This window comes from Rattus rattus, chromosome 5 (genome assembly GCF_011064425.1).
Source record: "Rattus rattus isolate New Zealand chromosome 5, Rrattus_CSIRO_v1, whole genome shotgun sequence".
In the NCBI taxonomy this organism is placed as follows: domain Eukaryota; kingdom Metazoa; phylum Chordata; class Mammalia; order Rodentia; family Muridae; genus Rattus; species Rattus rattus.
Window position 1 is genome coordinate 86,076,625 of NC_046158.1, and position 19,322 is coordinate 86,095,946.

A 19,322-nucleotide genomic window follows, 5' to 3' on the forward strand; every position below is an offset into this window, starting at 1 on the left:
TCCTCTCCCACTGAGAACTGACCTGTTATTGACAGGCCTTGTTTTCCCAACCTTTCTAAAAGCACTGGAGGCTCATGGGACACCAGGAAAGAACCCTAAGTAATGGCCTTTGGAGAGGACTTTTAAGGAAAATAGACCATACATTTATAGTGTTCCTTCTAATCAGAAAGCCATTTCTTTTACTACAAATGTCAACTGTGATGCCATTGGGTATGCTCTCCATACATAAAGAAAAGAATAAATAAAACCAGGGGAAATACTTTCACATATGGTATATTTCTGGAGAATGCTTATTTCAAGCAGATGGGCCCACAAAATATTCTACAGAATTGCAGACTTTGCAGAAAGGAAGGATTTTGTTTGTTTGTTTGTTCTATCCACTGTTATATCCTATAGAAATTCCTGGCACATGTTGGATAATAAATGTAGTTTGAATCACTCTTCATGATTAAAGGATCTTTTTAAAGGATTTCATTTGAGAACCATTCCGAAGGGAGAGTGTGTGTAAAATAAGTTTTAAAATTGATTCATTTTCTTCTAATCAGCCTCTCTCTCTCTCTCTCTCTCTCTCTCTCTCTCTCTCTCTCTCTCTCTCTCTCATTTATATTTACCTTTCCCCCATGGCATTACTCACCTGCAATGGCCGTCCATGCTTTTGATTGATGTCCCTGTACCTGTAACATCTCCGTGGCTCATCACTGAATACTGCACCCCTGGCCATCTGGACACTCAGGTAAGGCAATGAGCTCTTTAAAATCGTCTCAGTGCAATCACTGGGAAATGGTAACAAGCAGGAGGGAAGCTTGCCTAGAAGTAAAATGTGATACTCTCAAGAGATAACAGCTCCCTGATTGAAGTTAAATTTAACCCAGCCCCAATACAGATCAATAATGGAAATATTTACATCATTTGAGGATTTCCATTAGGAGAGAATAATAAAAATTATGGGTTTAGACACTACTGTATATTTTACTTTGGAAATTCCTGGACCTAACAAAAATCAAAAATCAACACATGATATACTTTCATTTTAAAAGTGTTCCGTTATTGCTGTTTTTGTAAGGGCTTTTCATTTGTTTGTTTGTTTTTTTCATCCAAAATTGTATTTTCATTTGTTTGCCAGGCCAAGTGTGGTGCAAGGCTGTCTTCGTTGTGTGAGGATGTTATGTCATGGGCCAGATTAGTATGCTCTAAATTTCTTCTCTGTTGTAGCTGGAGTAAAAGAGAATACATCGGACTTTGAATATCAAGTCAATTCATGGAGGTGTTTTGTTTAAAGATTTAGTGTCGGAACTTACCAGGCATATCATGTTGGTTTCTCAGAACACTTGTTTCCCCAGGAGTGTTAACAACTGAGAAGCAGGAAAGTGAGGTATAACCGCACCAAGGACTCAAGAATTTTAGAAAAAAATACTGTTCCCCAAGTGATGATGTGAGCTACTGGCTATGCTATTAAGATAGTCTTAGGTCACCCTAGAAGCCTGAACATACTGTTGATGTAATGAGGCACTTCTCCCAAAACAACATACAGGTCCTTATAAATTTTTGTATGCACGAGGAAGTGTACAAATTTGTGGTGCCCCTTGTTGTGGTGTAGTTAAAGTCAGAAATATAACTCAGTCGCCAACTGACCTGGCACAACTTCAGAGACAGAAGCTACTCAGATGAGAAGTTAACTAAGATGGCCCAGTTGTCAAGGAGCTTGAGATCAAGCCTAAGGGGCTGAGCTCAATCCTGTAAACCTATGTGGTAAGGAGGAGAGGACCAGCTTTGCAAATTGTCCTCTGACTGTTTTACACATGTCATGGCACATGTATACACACACACACACACACACACACACACACACACACACACACACACACACCTGAGCACACACACACATGCACGCACACACATACACACCTAAACATTCAGATAAAAGGAAAGAAAAACTAAAAGAAATTCACACTGAAGAGTTACTGTATTATGAGGAAGATCTAAGCAAGTTTTATAAATGGAGAGATATACTGTTTACTTTGATGGATAGCTTGTGTTTGGGTGGTAGACACTACAGTAAGGGGTTATTTATCACTGTGTGTGCACGCGCGAGTGCATGTGCATACACACGAATGCTTTGAATTTTCATCTTATTGAAGAGTGCGAGCAAAGGCTAAAAGTTCTTTTCATTTCTTTTATATGTGTTCATACATTCCAAATGATGTGAAAAATCTCTCCTAAGTTCTTTCATTGAAGAATTTCCATTTCATCCATGCTCCGGGGTTAGGTTTGGTCTGGGTTTGGGTTTCTTGGCTTTTGTCTTTGCTTAGTTTGCTACTGCCCCTTGAGAAACAGAATGGAGTTAATCTGAGTGGTAGACACATCATTCCCTACCCACAGCAATCCAGAGGTTGGTTCTCCATGCTGCCCTTCTCCTTTTAACCCTGTGATTTGGAATGTTCCCACTTAGTGCAGGTGAACTAATAGGGAACAAAATGGGAAAGCCACAGATGAATTATTTCCTTTCAGTTTGGGAAACTGTAAAAATACGATAACTTGATAACCTTTCTGTTGGCAAGCTCTTGCTACTGGTTTTACTGTTCCTTTAACAGGTGGAGGATTTTTCAGATTCTAGATGCAGCAAGGTAAGCAACAATGTATTTCTAGTTTAACAAATCCCAAGGAAGCAAAAAGAAAACAAAGAAAAGTAGCCTCTGTAATAACCAGCCAGTTTAATTTCCATACAAACTAGTAATTTTTTCTCATAGATACTCAACTTGTTTGAGTTGAAAGTAGCATGTAGTCTCAGGTCTAAGGGCAGAACTAATCTGGAAGTGAGATGAAGGTTTAGCTTTGAACTCCAGAGAGTTAGCTGAAATCGGATGACAGAGTAGATTGTATAGGGAAGAGGATCTGAACCACCAACAAAGTCTCTCAGTGCTGCAGGAGTGCTGCCTGCTCCTAGGGTGATGGTGGTATTCAGAACAATTGCACCAGCATTTCCTTAACAGGAAATTAGGTATGTGACCATGTCTTTTTTTTTAAGTGTGCAAATACGTGGACGTGCAAGGTAGAGTGACCCCATTGGCAGTAGGCCTTTGTCACATGCATGATGCTGGAGCACAAATTTAGCCAAACATAAGAAAGTTGCATTCTTAGAAAGAAAGAAAGAAAGAAAGAAAGAAAGAAAGAAAGAAAGAAAGAAAGAAAGGAAGGAAGGAAGGAAGGAAGGAAGGAAGGAATAAAGGAAGAAAGGAAGAAAGAAAGAAAGTTGTATTCTATGTGGAAAAGTGAACATTGAAAATGCTCCGAGAAAGCACCCACTGTTGCCATGGGTTGTATCACATTGTCACCAGTGCTGACGAGGCTAATGAGACTTTTTTTTTTAATAGCATGCTCTATTTCTATGACACATTTTCTTCTAAAGTTGTGTTGTTCACCAGTTTTTTATTTGACTTATTATGTGGGTTTTTTTTTTTTTGGTCCAGAAATATTTACCAATGCTTCTTTTTCTCTTCCTATGCGTCTATGCCTCTCCTCACCAAATAAATCAGAGAATAGAAAGGTAATGAGTTTGCCATTCCTCCATGAGGTCAGGCTCTTATAAAAATAGATTAAATGGAGTCACCGTAAGATGCCCAATTTCGTTTCCAGGAGCCGAGATTCCATATTCATCCTAATATCTTTCAGACTATTTGACAACTGAGAAAAAGTCACTGCTTAATGTTATAGTCCATTTGTAATTCATTAAAATACATGGTATTGACAGACACCAACACTTAGTCACACATTACTATGGGAGTATTTTTAAAAATCATAGCCTGGATACATGTCTTTGTGGCAAGAATATTACATGTTGTTACTGTCCAGAGCAGTGACTTTGAGCGTGTACCATTCCCACTATAAGCTTTGATTTACTCTGGGGTGAATAAAATTGGGTGGATGATTATTATCAGAATGGTCAATAAAAGAGATTATTTTCCCTATAGTTACTTTCACAGAAGTGTTGATAGATTTATTTCCTTTCTGCTTTAACACCGTTCTGACACACTGTTATTTTTACTATGGTGTTGCTCAGTTGGAAGCTGGAGTTGTCAGGGCAACCTTATACAGTCTTAGTGAGGAAGAAAAGGGGGTGCAGGTGGTGAGGCGGGAAAGGAACAGCTTTGGTAAATATTGATGGGGCCATTTCTGGTGGACAGAATGAATGCTTATGAAAGCCACTTGCAGGGCTTGCATTTTTTTTAACCACTGGTAAAATAAAGCAATGATTCATTTGGTAATCCTCATTGTATATGCAGTTTCATAAATGTACAAGATTATGATTATCTCTGCCTCGTAATTAACAATTTGCCTAAGTGCTTGCTATTATTTAGCTGTCTGAATGGATTTTTGTAATCCAGAGGAAGAAGGGAACAATCAGAGCAAGCCACCCCAAATGCCTAGTATTATTGCTATACACATGCCCAATTAGCAACGATCCTAATTGCTTTAGACCAGAACCTCATTTGGTTTTCTATAGACAGCAAAACATTAATTGCTCAAGTTTTTGTCAGTTATTCCCTTGCACTCTGTCTCTCATTTCTTCCTGATAGCCGATTGGATCTTCTAAGATCATTGTTGGGTCATAGGCAAATTAGTTGGTTGGCTTTCTATTTTAAGGAATAATAGGAGGCCGACATGCCAACCAGTTCTGCTGCTGCACTTCCATTCTACTGAAACTCCTTATCTTTGACATTATTGGCTCTAAGTCTGCATGTAAGAATTGTCAAAAGTCAAGGCTAGAAGAGGCCTTTTAAGAGCTGCTACCCAATTCCCTTCAGTTAACTGAAAGCTTTTGATTATTACTAATTTGGATCTTTAAAAAACCACCTAATCAATGCTGCCACACTTTAAAAACAATTCAAACCATTGGGAATTATTTTAGCAAGTACATTTGAATGATAGCAAGTTGTTTTCTAGCCATGTAGATTTTAGGGTACTTTTTAAAATAAGAAACCAAAATAGAATATCCTAACATGGTTTTACTAAACGAAGCCTGAAAGTTGATGGCACATGTGTGAAAGGAGATGTTCAATGCCAAGAACTCGATAGATACTAAGAGACACTTTAGTATCAGCATTGGCTCCCTTCTCCTCAAGCATGACTATGTAACATGAGTGTGGACATGATAACCTCTGTGGCTGACAACAGGGACTTTGAGCTTCAGACAGAACTCTGGTCCCATCCTAGCATTACCAGTCTGTGTAACCTTGGGTAATTTGTTCAACCTTTGTTGGCTGTGGTTTTCTCAGATGCAAAAGTGTAGCAACTTTTTAGAATTCTCACAGAAGTGAAAGTGAAGCCATGCTAAGGAATACCATGCATTGGTTCCAGCACGTGGGACAGAATGTAGGACAGTGGTTAACTCCATTGTCTGGGATAGTCAGCACCAATCTCATTCTTTACTAATGTTTAGTCTTCTGGTACTTTAAGATCCTCACTGGTGTGTCTTGCATACGTTCAGGTATGTCTGGTCACACACAATCCACAAGAAGCACATTGGGAAGGTGACTTTTTTCAAAAGTCACTTGCGATCACCATTTGTCATGATCTAATGGCTGCTTCTTGGCGTCAGTCTTCTGGACATCTGAAGACTCTGGCACTTGACCATATCGTCTTTTGCTTAAGTGCTCACTATTTATCTTAGCGTTTTCACAACATTCACTAGGTTGTCTTTGTTAAGATCTCTAGTACACACACACACACACACACACACACACACACACACACACACACACACACTATACACTAGTGCATGTGCGTAAGCATCCACATGTTCCCCTTTAAATGGAGCAGCTCCCGAGTTCTTGCCATTGATCTGCATCTTCTCTCTTGCTCTCTTGGCTCCCTGGATAATTTCCTTGCTTCACATAGTTTCACCTTTAACCCCTACACTAATGATTCCCAAACTGACCTCACCAATCCTTAATTCACCCTGGAGCTCTGAGCTAACTCCAATTTCCAAATGCCTGCTGAGAATCTCCAGGGCAGGATATCCTAGGAGGTTGAAAGTGTAGTCTGGCTTTTGTCATCCCTTTAGGACAACAGATGGAAGCTTCAGAAGTATTAGGAATTGAAAACAAGGAGCAAAGGTGCGATATTAACCTAAGCAGAAGTAGAAGAAGTTAGCAAAGTGACACAAACTGGGCTTTCAGGTTTCATGATGGGAGAACTGAGTCTCTGGGTTTTTTTGAACTGGAGATGTCAGTACCAATTGGATCTTTGAAAGCTGTGAACTTTCTAGGGGAAAAGGAACAGCTTTCTTGATATAAATTGAGTTCATTTTTAAGGTGCTGGATGATTGGCGTGTTTGGAGGGAATGTTAATTAAAATCATCTTTCTTGGGAAACAAATGGTTATTATTTCAGTGATTTGTCAAAAGAAAGAGTGACTATATGGGAATTTGGAGAGTACTTCTGTGCACAGGCATACTCCTATGCTGGGTCGGGGGTGTCTGAGATATCGTGACTATTATTGTTATGAGGCAAGGTCTTAAATTGTAGTCCACGCCGGCCTAAAACACTCACTTAGGTAGCCTCAAGCCAATCTAGAATTTGCAGCAATCTCTGTGGCTTAGGCTCTTGAGTTCTGGGATTGTAGGCATGAAGTATTATGACAAGCTGAAAACAATTCTTTCAAGGGCTATGAAGAAATTCTTTCATTCATTCTGTAAACATTTACTAAATATGCCAGGATCTCTGTGGGGAAATGAGGCTGTGGAGACTGTAAAGTCTCTGCCTGTAGACTCCTTAGCCATTTTCCTCCAGTTATTGCAGATCCATTGAGACTAAAACTTTGTTGACAGTCTTAATGACGAGAGGAACTTAAGGGAAATAAGATAGATCCAATGTGGGGAAAGGATGTGCATAAATTCGAATTACAATTGATTGTTTCCTTTAAATTTAGTAAATATTGAGCTGCTTTGGGCTTTACATTCCAAGTGGGCTCATCAGGGTTTCAGGCCAGATGAATGATTATGTCTAACCTTAAATTTTAATTGGAGCAAAGGGATAGACAAATCTTGGCTAATGTGTATTCCTTCGTTTGGAGACCAGGTTATAAACAAACTCCTCTCATGGAAACCTTGGTCTCAGCACTAATATCCTTAGCAAAGAACGGTATCTCTCTTTTTAGAAGAATGGCTCTACTCTCCAGCCCCAGGGCACTTCCTGTCTTATGGTACATGAAGAGCAGCTTAGCTGCTAAATACATTGAGATCCTTGACCTCAAGGTTGCACCTTACTTTCTTTTAGAGTTCTGGAATGGCTATTGGGTTTGCAGGTCTCATTTCTAATGTTCTTGTCCTCGCTGTTCATGTCAATGTCTGTTGCATGTCCTTTCTCAGATCCCAGCGTCTGGTCCCTGATTGAACTATTACTGCTTCGGGATGTCCCGGATATCCCAGAGCTCCTGCCTGTCCCTCATTCCACCATGATCTCCAGTTACTACATTCCATAGAGACTCTCATATTAACACTATGCACACTCCTAGTCCTCTCACTTCCTGTGCCTTGAAGGATTTAGAAACATTGATGATTTAGAGACAGTGTCTTATTCTCTCTGAATTTAGCCCGTAAAATCATTTTCCTCACACATCTGACGGATCCAACCTAACTTCTTATATCTTTTTCGGATTTGTTCACTCAATGCATATGCATCAAGCACTTCACATGGTCTGAGATAAACAAGCTCACTCTGTGTCCCTCTGCTTCTTAAGGAATACGTATACACATGGAAGTTGGTGTTAGAGGCAATTAAGGCTGAAGTAGAGAAACACGATAGTCCTAGAGAGTGGCCAATGCCATGAAGGAAATTGAAATTGAATAGAGAATGATCAGATGGATGGGGAGTGGTGAGGGAGATTAAATTTGCTCTTTGCTTTTGTTGTGTTTTGTGGACTTTACACTTTGGACCCTTTCATTTCCTCTGCCTCATGCTTTCCTGGCTTCAATACCAATTCTCATTTCCTGTTTCTGCCTACTCTATCATTAGCAGCAAAGCACATCCTTTAGTTTTCAAGCATAGCACAGTATAGTCCTTTGTCACATGTCGGTTCCACATGTCCCTTGTTCTTTTCATCATTAGAATTTTATCATATCCCTCCTTTGCCTATTATATTATATTATATTATATTATATTATATTATATTATATTATATGGATGGTCCTTCTAGTCTCTTAGGGGTACTTTTTCTGATCATTTGAGTATTTTTGGGATTCAAGGCATACAATGTGTTAAAAGAAAGACATAAGCATTTGATTTTGCCTGTTTGTGTTTGTATCAGCTTCTTGTTATGTAGTCCAGGCTGCGTTCTTGAACTTGAGGATACTTCTCCTTTCATTTCCCAAAGACTGAGATTGCAAAGATATGCTGACATGCCTAGCCTTGGCTTTGCCTATTTCTGAAGAACTCCAGTTGGGAACTGGAAAACCTGAAGTCTGCTGCTTCCTCCCAGCTCATTCGTCAATAATGCCAATGTTCAAAGCACATGACTCCAAGGGGTCTTTATAGCTCTAATTACAATTAATACAATTTGTTGCTTCCAGAGATATGGGCTAAGTTTCTTTCTACCTTTCTGTTTAATTTTGTAAAGTGTATATGTAGGGACCAGTTTTCCAGTGTATCAGAACTGCTTAGATTAAACATACATTTTTCTGGCAAAAGCCAACTTTACAATTCTCGTAAATGTCACAGGACGTTAAAGCACTGCTTCTGGTTCTAACCTCTGCCAGCTAGGGTGACAGTTTAGCACCACAAAGGCAGTTGTTAACTTCTTTTATATGAGTATCTGAAAACCCAGTATCTTTCCCAGCTTGTCCATGGGGAATCTTCAAAAAGAACCAAACACCATGGAAATAAAGGACTGCATTGGAAGTGGGCTCCCATATGATATAGTATAGGTGTTGCTGACCAGCAAGTTAGGTGCCAAGAAAGACATGTTAATCTTAGAAGACCTCGCAGTATTCATGCAGCAGCCTTCATGTCGATGGTCTCAGCACTCAATCCAATTCTAGTTAGGTCCTGAGGTGAGAATTAAAAAGCTCGCCTTCTGACTTCCCTGAAGTCTAACGAGAATAACTTATCATTGTACATGCAATTAATTACATGCTGGAAAGGAACCCAGCTCAAGTGAATCCCGTCTTGTAACTTGACATGTAGTTAACTATATCTGCTTCTTGTGCCTGCTCGTTTGATTGCTTGTGATGTGATGTGATGTGTGTGTGTGTGTGTGTGTGTGTGTGTTGCATAGTAGATATTATGCATATATAAACTGGAGAAGATAAACTCACAGTTAGAAATTATTACATAATTTTTGTTCCCTCTCTAGATTTGAAGTATTGATTTATAAATAGCTCTTATCTGTAACCATAAAATTGTACCTAACCCCCTACGCCCCCCAAGAAGGTGGCACCATGGGCCTCCTGTCTTAGCTGTTCAATTAGCTCACTGCCCACTGGGTCCTACTGTTCTCTACACATTCCAGGCTTGCATTATCAACCAGACACTAACGTTGTAAGGGGATTTCTTCAAGGCCTTGTGTGGTTTGAAGCCCTCTTTGACTCTCCTAGTTCAGATGCTATGGATGCTAGATGCCATTTGTAAAGGGCAGTCCATGGCACGTTGTTCTTTCTTCTTGGGACTTCTATAATCTCCAATCTGATAGCTGCTGCCCACAGGGCACAGGTTACCTTCTCTTTTCTGGAAGATCTTATTCATTTGCCATGAGACCTAAAAGATTGTTCTACATATGGAGCTGGGGAATATTGCTCATATTAAACTGGCATAAATGTGTCTTTAACATGGACTTTCGTGGATGTTTTGATATAAAAATGAAGAGGGATATGAGTCTAAATAAGAAGATTACGCATATTCTTTCTCCCATTTCTTCATAGGAATTGATTTGACAGTGTACTCGGTGCTGCATGGAAAGGAATAAAAAGTAGAGGGAAACATGAACATTGTAGATTTCTCTAGGCAGAAGCCATTTTCCGACTCAAATGTCTTTTAAACAATAACCTGCTTTTGAATATGTGTAGGAGAATGGAGTCCTGGTGATGTATTTTTGATTTGATCACCTCCTAGAAATAATGTGAATTAGCTTCTAGTTGAATAAACATAGGAAGCTCGAGAAATTCACAACGGATGAAATAAACAGAGTCAGAAATAATTACGTATAATTGTAAAGATACTGGGATCTTATATGAAATGAAATAGAGTCAGAGGATTTGAGGAGTTTAAAGCTTTCTGAAAACCTGCAAGATGTATTACTGAAGAGCTATGTAATTCAGTACTCCCACTCAGAGAATGCCATGCATGCAAAGCCATGCACCAGGAGAGTTAAGCCTCATTTACTCATTTCTATATGAGTGGCTTCAGTGTCTCCTTTACAGTGCTCATAAAATATTTGTAAGTAAAATAATACTCCTGGAGCTGATTTTAAATTCAGCCCATGTAAACTATGGCTTACTTTGAATACCTGAATTGCATTTGTAATTGAAGTGCACATTGAAAGCAGAATGACTCAGGGATGGTCTTGTTTCTCAGCTTTAAGACTGAAGAGAAACAGATGACAGCTTTTGATAGATGTGGGGAAACCAAGCAGGGCTTCACAACTTGGTGATTACCCAATAGTATGGCTGTGGATTATGTATTTTTAGTGCCAAACACACTAGACAAACTAGTTGATATGCTCCTCCATATTTTTTAACATTTCTTCTCCTCCTCTTCATCCTCCTTCCTCTTCCTCCTCTTCTTCCTCCTCTTTCTACTCTTCCCCTTTCTCCTCCCCTTCACCTTCTTTTCCTCCATCTGTCTCTGTCTCTGTGTCTGTATGTGTTTCTCTGTCTCTCTCTGTCTCTGTCTCTGTCTCTCTCTCTCTCTCTCTGTGTCTCTCTGTGTCTCTGTCTCTGTCTCTCTCTCTCTCTACACACACACACACACACACACACACACACACACACACACACACACACACACACACACACACACACCATATGGATGCAAGTATCTGCAGTGGCCAGAAGGGGCAGTGTTGGATTCTCTAGAGCTGGAGTTACAGGCAGTTGTGAGCCAGATGGCTTGGGTGCTAGAAATTGAATTCCCACCACTGTACTCTTATAGGCTGATCTACCTCTCCAGTCCCTACTTCCATATTTTAAACTCAGTAAAATGAGTCAAGCAGTATTATTCCTTGGTAATTTTGTAGACATCCATAACTGCCAACAACACTATCTCCATTCCTCTCCATCTTTCTGCTTCTGGCTGACCCCTGTCATTATTAACAAATGCACTTTAAATACAATGTTGGTATGTAAAACCAACAGAGAGATGTTTTATGCTATGTGGTACAGCTGGTAACACATAAAATTTGATTACAACAGCTTTGAATTTAGTCCTTTTTATTTCACCATGTACAATAAAGTAAAGTTTCACTTATGCTGTTTTTTATCAAGTAAATGTTAGTGTAGTACTTTGAAGAAGTTTTGAGGAAGACACTGTTATAAGCAAGGATAATGAGTAGAGGTGAAGGGTAGGCGAACCCCAAGTCTATTGACTTCTCTTTCTTGACTAATGTAAACGGTCTCTACCAACTTCTTCTATATCCATTTGTAATTACAAGGCGTTTAGTGGGCACTGAACAGAGAATTAAGGTAGCCTTGTCTTCTGGGACCTTATAATCTAATGCAGATAGCACGTGGAAAGAATATGTATCACAGCTGATACTCTCATTTCCCATCTCATATAAATCCAACAAAACCAGGAAGTAGTAGTGAGTCCTGTTCTACAGAAATGGCAAAACCTTCTTCAGTGTTCTCTTGCTCTTTGGTAATTCTTCAAGTTGACTATAATAAGCAGTGTATTATGGTGCTGCTTTAGAAAATGAGGTTGAGAAAGTAAGCAATATCCTTCCCCCTTTCTTCCTCTCTTCCTCACTGTCAACAAGTCACATTGGAAGTTATAGTTGAAATTAAAATTGGATTTGTGATTTGCCATGGGGAAATATGTGCAGCATTTCAAATACTCTAAAGGTTGAGGTCAACCAGGGAGTAGATGAGGTATCATAAAAATTAAATTAAGAAACTACCCCTGAGATATTTTGTAGTAATCCCAGAAGAGAATGCAACATCTGTGGAGTTATAAAGGTGACATTTTTAGCAAAAAGAGATTTTAGCAAAACATGACCAAGGCTTGAAGGTGAGGCAATGCAGTAAAATAATGAGGGTCTTCTCAGTTTTCCTATGTTATAAGGATGTGATCACTTTTGAGTGGTCTACTGTACCATACTAAGAGGTATATACGTGAGAACAGCTATAGAAATGAAGATAAAGGGAGGTAGACAGAAAGACCAAGAGGCTGCAACAAATCATAGTCAAAAGCCAAGAACTGATAACTAGCCAACCTAGACTATAGTTCAAGACTTGTCCTTAAGTTCAGAGAGGTTTGTGAGGTCACTTTTCTCCAAGCCTCAGTTTATTCATCTACAAAATGGGACATGCTAGAAAATGACAGCAGAATTCACAGATCCTCTAGTCCTTATTTTGACTATTACATAAAAAGAATGAGTAGGGAGAAAATATACACAGGCAGTTTTGCAGACAGAGACTGTATATGTGCACAGGTTAGTTTGATTAAAAAATAGAACAAGATTAAAACCATGCTGTACCAAGTGAATCTGAAAGTGTTCCAACTAAAACCACAAAACTTGTCTCCACTTTTGGTGTTGCCATAGTGAACTGAGTACTTGGCTGCTTTACCACCTTAGTTCCTAGGGGACACTGATGAGGCCTTCCAGCTGACTTGGTTACCTCTCCTTCCATCACTGGCTCAGAAGCATGGGCGAGTAAAAGTCTACAAATAATCTTTCATGGCCAAGTGGGAAAAGGAAGAAGTCATTTGTCAAACTTAGTACATATGATAATTACTCTGTGTTCTGTCCTGCCCACAGTAGAACTCTCCTTTTAAGGGGAGGACCTAAAGAACCTGCTCTTTGAACACTTCAGGGTGTAGGAAAGCCAAGGAGCCTTACGTTTATTCTCATGCAGTTTCTGTCTAGATAGCCACCTTTAAGGTTCTACGGATAATTTAAAGCAGACTGTGTTTCCAAGCTTTCATAATTAGTTTAGCACTTTTAAACTCGTGTGAATCTCATTTACAGAGTCACAGAGCTGATAGAATAATTAGTGCAAGCTAATGTTCCAGCCAGAGCATCACTTCAGTAAGAACGTAACTATATAGTCAGCAAGTGAGGCAAAGGGTGAGGCTTTCCCGTCAGTTCTAGTATCTGCTTTCTTTTGCCTTAAGTTGTCCTTGCAAGAAGTAAAATACTGCAATTCTCTTGCTCTGATAGCTATGGTTGATCATATCTCACCCAAATAATATATCATGAATACCCCAACCGTTTCTGTTGAACTGATAGTAGGTCTGCCTTTACAAGAAGAGGTTAGGCATTGGTCTCTCAAGAAACTGATATGGTGTCTGTGGTACCATTATGCATATATCCAGATTTTCACATTTCAGTGCTAGCTGGTATAGCATTTAAAGACTAATCCCACTGAAAATAACCTCCACTGAAAGGTCATTGCTGTAACAGAATCTGCATTATGTCCATTACTATACTACTTCCTTCTATGGAGCCTGTGCTTTTGATGATCAAGGCCAGAATGAGCATGGTATAGAAAGAAGAGAACGAGAACGTGAAGTTTGGTTGAGATATATGCAGCCTTCTTGTCAACATTTGAAGATGCTTACAGTCAAGGGGTCAGTCATAGAGGTTGTGGAAAGGTGGTAGTGTTTGTTTCCATGTGCATCTCCAGGCTCCCCTCTCCTTTGAGCTCTCCAGATTGCTATTAACCAACATCACATTCCTCAGTTCCGCTGGCAAGTTTCCACGGTATCTCAGACTTTTCATTAGAACTTGGATGGCTTAAGGTATTTCCCACCTTAGCAAATGACAACTGTGACCTTTTAGTTGCTCAAGTGGCAATATTCAATACCTTTCATGCTGGTTCTCTTAGGTCACATAGCCATTAGCACATTCAATCTACTCTGCCTTTCATATGTTAGGAATCTGCCTGCCTCTTGTCAACCCTATTGGCTTTAATTTCTTAGATAGGTTTCTTTAAATCTACTAGATAGTTTTTCTGATCTGCAAATTGGCTAAGTATATTCCTTTTTTTAAAATTTTTACAAAGTCTTATATAATCCAGACAGGCTTTAGACCCATGGCATGCTAGGTCCTGGGATTATGAATGTGAGTCACAGCTTCCTCAAAGTCTTTTACCTACTCACACTTGAGTGCTGATACTTTAAAAGTGTCAGCTCACAGCAATTATTTATGTATAATATTGTATAGTCTAGCCCCTGTTCCCTCCCTTTCCTCTGACTTCTAATTTTATTGCCCAGCCCCATCCCCCTGCCTCTTTAATCACACCTGTGTCCTCACTTTTTCTGTTTTTATGCAGCATTATAATTATTTTATAGTTTCATGAAATCTACTTTAAACACTCACACTTCTAACTCCTCCCATAAACACCCTCTCTACCCTACACTCTTTACTAATATAACTTTGAGCTTTCTCCCCTCCATTAAGCCTAGTGACTTAGCCAAATACTCCTGGCCATGGGCGTACCCCAATGATTACTACATGTGAGCTACCCTTGACCCTGTGATGATCCTATGACGATATACTATGGGTCATCCCATTGAAGAAAACTGACTTTGCCTCTCCTAGCAACAAACAGAAGCAAATGATTCCTTGGCTTGGAGTGGCGCTCACTTCTACTCGGTGCTGGGATTCAGTTTGGCTTGAGTTTGTACAACTGTTAATGCATGCTGTCATAGTAGCTGTCAGTTCATATGTATATCGTGCACATTGTACCAGGGAAACACTTTTCTTGTAGTCATCTACCACCTCTGGCTCTTCCAATCTCTCCTCTTCCACATAGAAGAGTCTCCAGGGCAGGAGTGTGCGATAGAAATCCCAGTTTGTGCTGAATGAGTTCTCCCAAGTCTCCTAGTGTCTGCGTGCTGACAGTTGTGCATCTCCATGTTAATTGCTGTCTGCTTCCTTGCTTTTTCTCAAAGTACCAGGACTACTGCTACACCATGGGGCTTCACTCCATCCTCTCTCTTCCTAGATATCTAATTTATTCTTCAATAAATGTCCTATTCTGCTCATAACCACACTATTTTTTAAAATAGCATTCATTGGACCTGGACAGTAGTAGGAAGACACTGAAAACCCTTAAGAGAGAAGTTGCAGTCAGGTGGCAGAAGAGGATGCAGGGTTTTGTTGTTGTTTTGGTTTGGTTTTTAGTTGTCCATATCCCTTACTGGACTGTGCTTCTTGTGTCTGGTACTGATGCCTCATTCACATTGTGTCATCCCTGCCTGTGCCTGGCACTCAGACAGTCACTATTTATATGATGAGAAAAGTATCTTACTGTTAAACATCTGATTACATCAAATACATTGTAGTTGATGTCTCAGTGTTTCTCAGCGGATCTTTGCCTTCTTTCCAGACTCATTCCTTGAGTCCTGCTGTATGTCACAGTGTTAAACCAGCAGTCTGGACGTTCGTACTATGTGTAGGTTAGAAGGCAAAGCTGAAACCATCTTTTTTCTCTTAGGATGATAGGAAGCTTCAGAGTGTCTGCTGGTCTATTAAGTGCTCCATTTTTCTTTTAAAATTCCCCACTTTAGACACTGGAAGTGTTATTTAAATTCACAAAGCTATCTTTGACATCACAGAAAACTCCTCATGACTTTAGGGTGAGATATTTAAACAGGTGCTTTGGAGAGTTAACACTCACTAGGGAAGACACAAATAATGTGAGGTCCCCAGCAATTTCATCGAGTTTCCCCCTCTCTTCATTTCCTCTTTTTATTTGGCAGCATATGCAAGAATGACAGTCTATATGCTGCTTCTTTTAAGCTCTGCCTGCTGCCATCTTTCCCAAGCCACCAGCTACAGAAGAGGTTGACCTTCTTTGTACCTATCTATTCTAGAACCTATTAACCTTAGTGGTAAATCCTGATTTCCAAGAATTTTGTAAAGGTTACTTCTGCAATGTAGGCCCCTAAGCCAATTTCTGGAGTGTCTTGGCAGGACTCTCCACCCATGACCAACACGATTCTTAAAACAGCTCTGCCTACAGTAATATATTTTAAATTCTCCACTTATCGAAATTGATTTTACTGTGTATCTTGTTATGCCAGCTATAATTGAAGATGCTGTCCCACCTTCCCCAATGTTTACTATGTTTATCGTGTGGGATCTTTACCTGAGTAAAAGGAATACAGTATTACATTTTGGCGGAGTAAAGATAGTTGCTGTGTGAGAAATATACAAAGTCATTCATATCCTACAAAAGGGGGATTTTTCTGTACTATGAAAGTTACATATGTATACGTATATACTTAAGTAGTATGCCAATCAGACTCACTCTACGAATTTACTACATACTTATTGAGCTGAGCATTATGGAAGAGGGGCACATGTGAAGGTGAAACATGATCCACAAACCTTCAAAAAAGACTCCACAGTTCCCAGGGGAAGGAATATAGAGATAAAAGAGTGTAGATGGATATTATGCTTTTAATGTGATAAAATCCATTCTGAACAAAATGGAGCCAATTGGAAGAGACTGGTAGATGTTGCCTAGGGCTGTAAAGAAGACGAGCAACAGAAAAGGCAACCGTAGGCTTTCAAAGAAAAGTGACAAGAAGAAGTACGGAAGAGCTCAGAAAACTGATGGCACAGTACTTCGAGCTACAGAACATGGAGGGCCACATATGTAGACCTAATTTAGAAGACAATAATGAGCTATCTTATCATGAGGAAACAAAGAGATAAGCATCCGGTTTTGTTATCACAGATGGAAGATAATCCTGTCTCAGTTGGTGATCACAGAAGGGAAAAGGTATCTCCTTTAGTATTTATTGCCCTATTCTACTCATAACCAACCACACTGCTCACACAAAAGAAAGAAATGTTAGTGGGACGAGCCACAATCCCATCAGTCCTTTGGATGGCTGGTTCACTGTGTAAGGGGGGAGGTGAGGGAATGTGTGTGTTGGGGAGGGGGTGCAGTAAAAGCTCCTTGTTTCTAGGCAAAACCCCTCTCTAGGAGACTGTTTGTAATCATGCCTAAAATTATTTCATTATTGGAACCTGTGTTTGATCTGTGATTAGGAACTGGATGAAGGAATCAAGCAATCAACCACTGAAATTGTAACCATAAATTGTTCTATAAACAACCAGCTTCCCTTGTCTCCCCAACCCCAAGTAATGAACTTGAAAACAGATGCTTTTCCTGTTGTTCTTTTCTCTCATGGGTTTTAGTCAGTACTTTTGAGCCTTGCACAAGTCAGAGAGCAATGCCTGCTAGCTTCAGGGTCTCCATTTCCTTCACATCTGGATTGTGTGTGTTCTACCTTGTTAGACTAAGACAAGACACCTAGGGAGTATGAAATCACGAAAAATATACAATTTATTAAGACATGTGTCCAGTGAAAGTGAAGAGGTTTACTTTAGCTAGAGTTCATGATAGCGAATAAAGAGGAAATCCTCAGAGATGCTTGCCTTTTGTATATAGTATTCTAAGTAGTTTTTTTCACCAAAGGTTTTACTAACTAGTCCAAAGGCAATCAAATGCCTCTGTCCATAGAGATATGTATTTCCCCAAGACAATGTATGGCTTATTGACTTCTTCTTGTCCAGAACAGCAAAGTACTCTTTGACATATCTAGTAAATAATCAGACATTCTAAGTTAGGTCTAAAGTTCATGTTGCCAGACTCTAATGTCAACTAGGGCAGGAATGTCGCAACCACAACTTATCTTGCTCCCATTATGCTTGGGGACAACCAGATGAGACCAGCTTAAGGTATGTCCTTGTTTCTTTGGTGTTATGAGGTAGCAACTAGTAACTATTCAAAAAAATTCACTATCTTCTGTTCTTAGGATAGACATGTCAAAACATGTGGACATAATAACATGGGAGGATTCTTTTTTTTTTTTTTTTTTTTTTGGAGCTGGGGACCGAACCCAGGTCCTTTTGCTTGCTAGGCAAGTGCTCTACCACTGAGCTAAATCCCCAACCCACATGGGAGGATTCTTAACGACCTGCCCCAGACCCTTTCAGGTCACATAAGGGCAAGACTCACAGAAAGTTATTTCTTCCTCCGTTTTTCTCTGCTAGTCAGACACATCAGCAATCCAGGTGTTTTGTCCCATCAGATAAAGCCAGCTTTCCACCTTCTCCATGGGAATAACTCCAGTAAACTAATAATAACACTTGCATGTTCATAAGTACATATTCTTGCCACTCAACAAAGCACCACCATATTAACTCTACCTAATGTAAAGTGGCACATGCCACTTTAAGAACTGGTGTAGCTAGTTTCACCATAGTATGGTTCTGAGGAACTCAAGTCTTCATGTGTGCTAGAGAAGTGTTCTAACACAGAGCTACACCCAGGCCTTTACCACAGCATCTTGAATATCCCTACCAGTGTTGCCATTAATAGTACCAGTGGCATTTTAAACGCCATCGTGCTACAGGTATACTGGAACATGGATTCCCCCTTTGTTGAAAGAGAACTGAGGAAGCTTTTATGTTCTTTCTTATTTCCTTAAAACTGCACAAATGTATCAGAAGTGTACCTTGGTCTTTATGCAGGCTCCGCCGCAACAGCTGAAGTAGGAGCTGTCTCTGAATCTGTTGCCTGCCTGTGGATCCTGTTGCTCTGTTAGAGCTGCCTTGTCTGGCCTAGTCTTATAGTGACTTAATGTACAGGGAGGGCATGAGGTGGGTGGTGTGTGGAGAATGGAGATGAGCCAGGAGGCTCCCGTCCTCATAATAGAAGAAGAGGGGGGATGGGAGGATCTGTTAGGGAGTACTAGAAGGAAATGAGGGGCTGAGCATTGGGATCCATATAAATAAATAAATAAATAAATAAATAAATAAATTTTAAACATCTAAAAACTAAAAAGGACATAGCAATAAAACAACACAAAAATAGTGAAACCTACCACATGTAATTTTTCCTTAATAAAACCAACCAAAAGGGGAGACAACTTTGCAATAAAAATTAACATATTCTCCATATACGAATACTTCAGGATCAGATCCAGATCTAGTGTGATGAGCAGCTGTAGGAGACAAGTAAATGGAAGATTCTAGGTCAGGGATAGATGCTGATAATGGGGTTTCAGCTAGTCTCTTGGATTATAAAAACACTAAAAAGAAACTATAGTTACTGAAAGGTTGCTAGAGGAAGGAAGGCAAAAGGAAGAGGG

The 19,322-nt window shown here is 39.7% G+C and overlaps 1 protein-coding gene across 1 annotated transcript in view; it reads left to right on the plus strand.

Annotated features, from left to right (window-relative positions):
* The first annotated feature begins 649 nt into the window (after positions 1–649).
* The window catches only part of LOC116900937 (heparan-sulfate 6-O-sulfotransferase 2-like), a 79,964-nt gene continuing 61,291 nt past the window's right edge, over positions 650–19,322 (plus strand). Inside the window, exons 1-3 of the mRNA XM_032902583.1 lie at positions 650–733; positions 1,213–1,217; positions 2,592–2,624. Of these exons, the coding sequence (XP_032758474.1) occupies positions 650–733; positions 1,213–1,217; positions 2,592–2,624 (122 nt within the window). The remainder of the gene's footprint in view (positions 734–1,212; positions 1,218–2,591; positions 2,625–19,322) is intronic.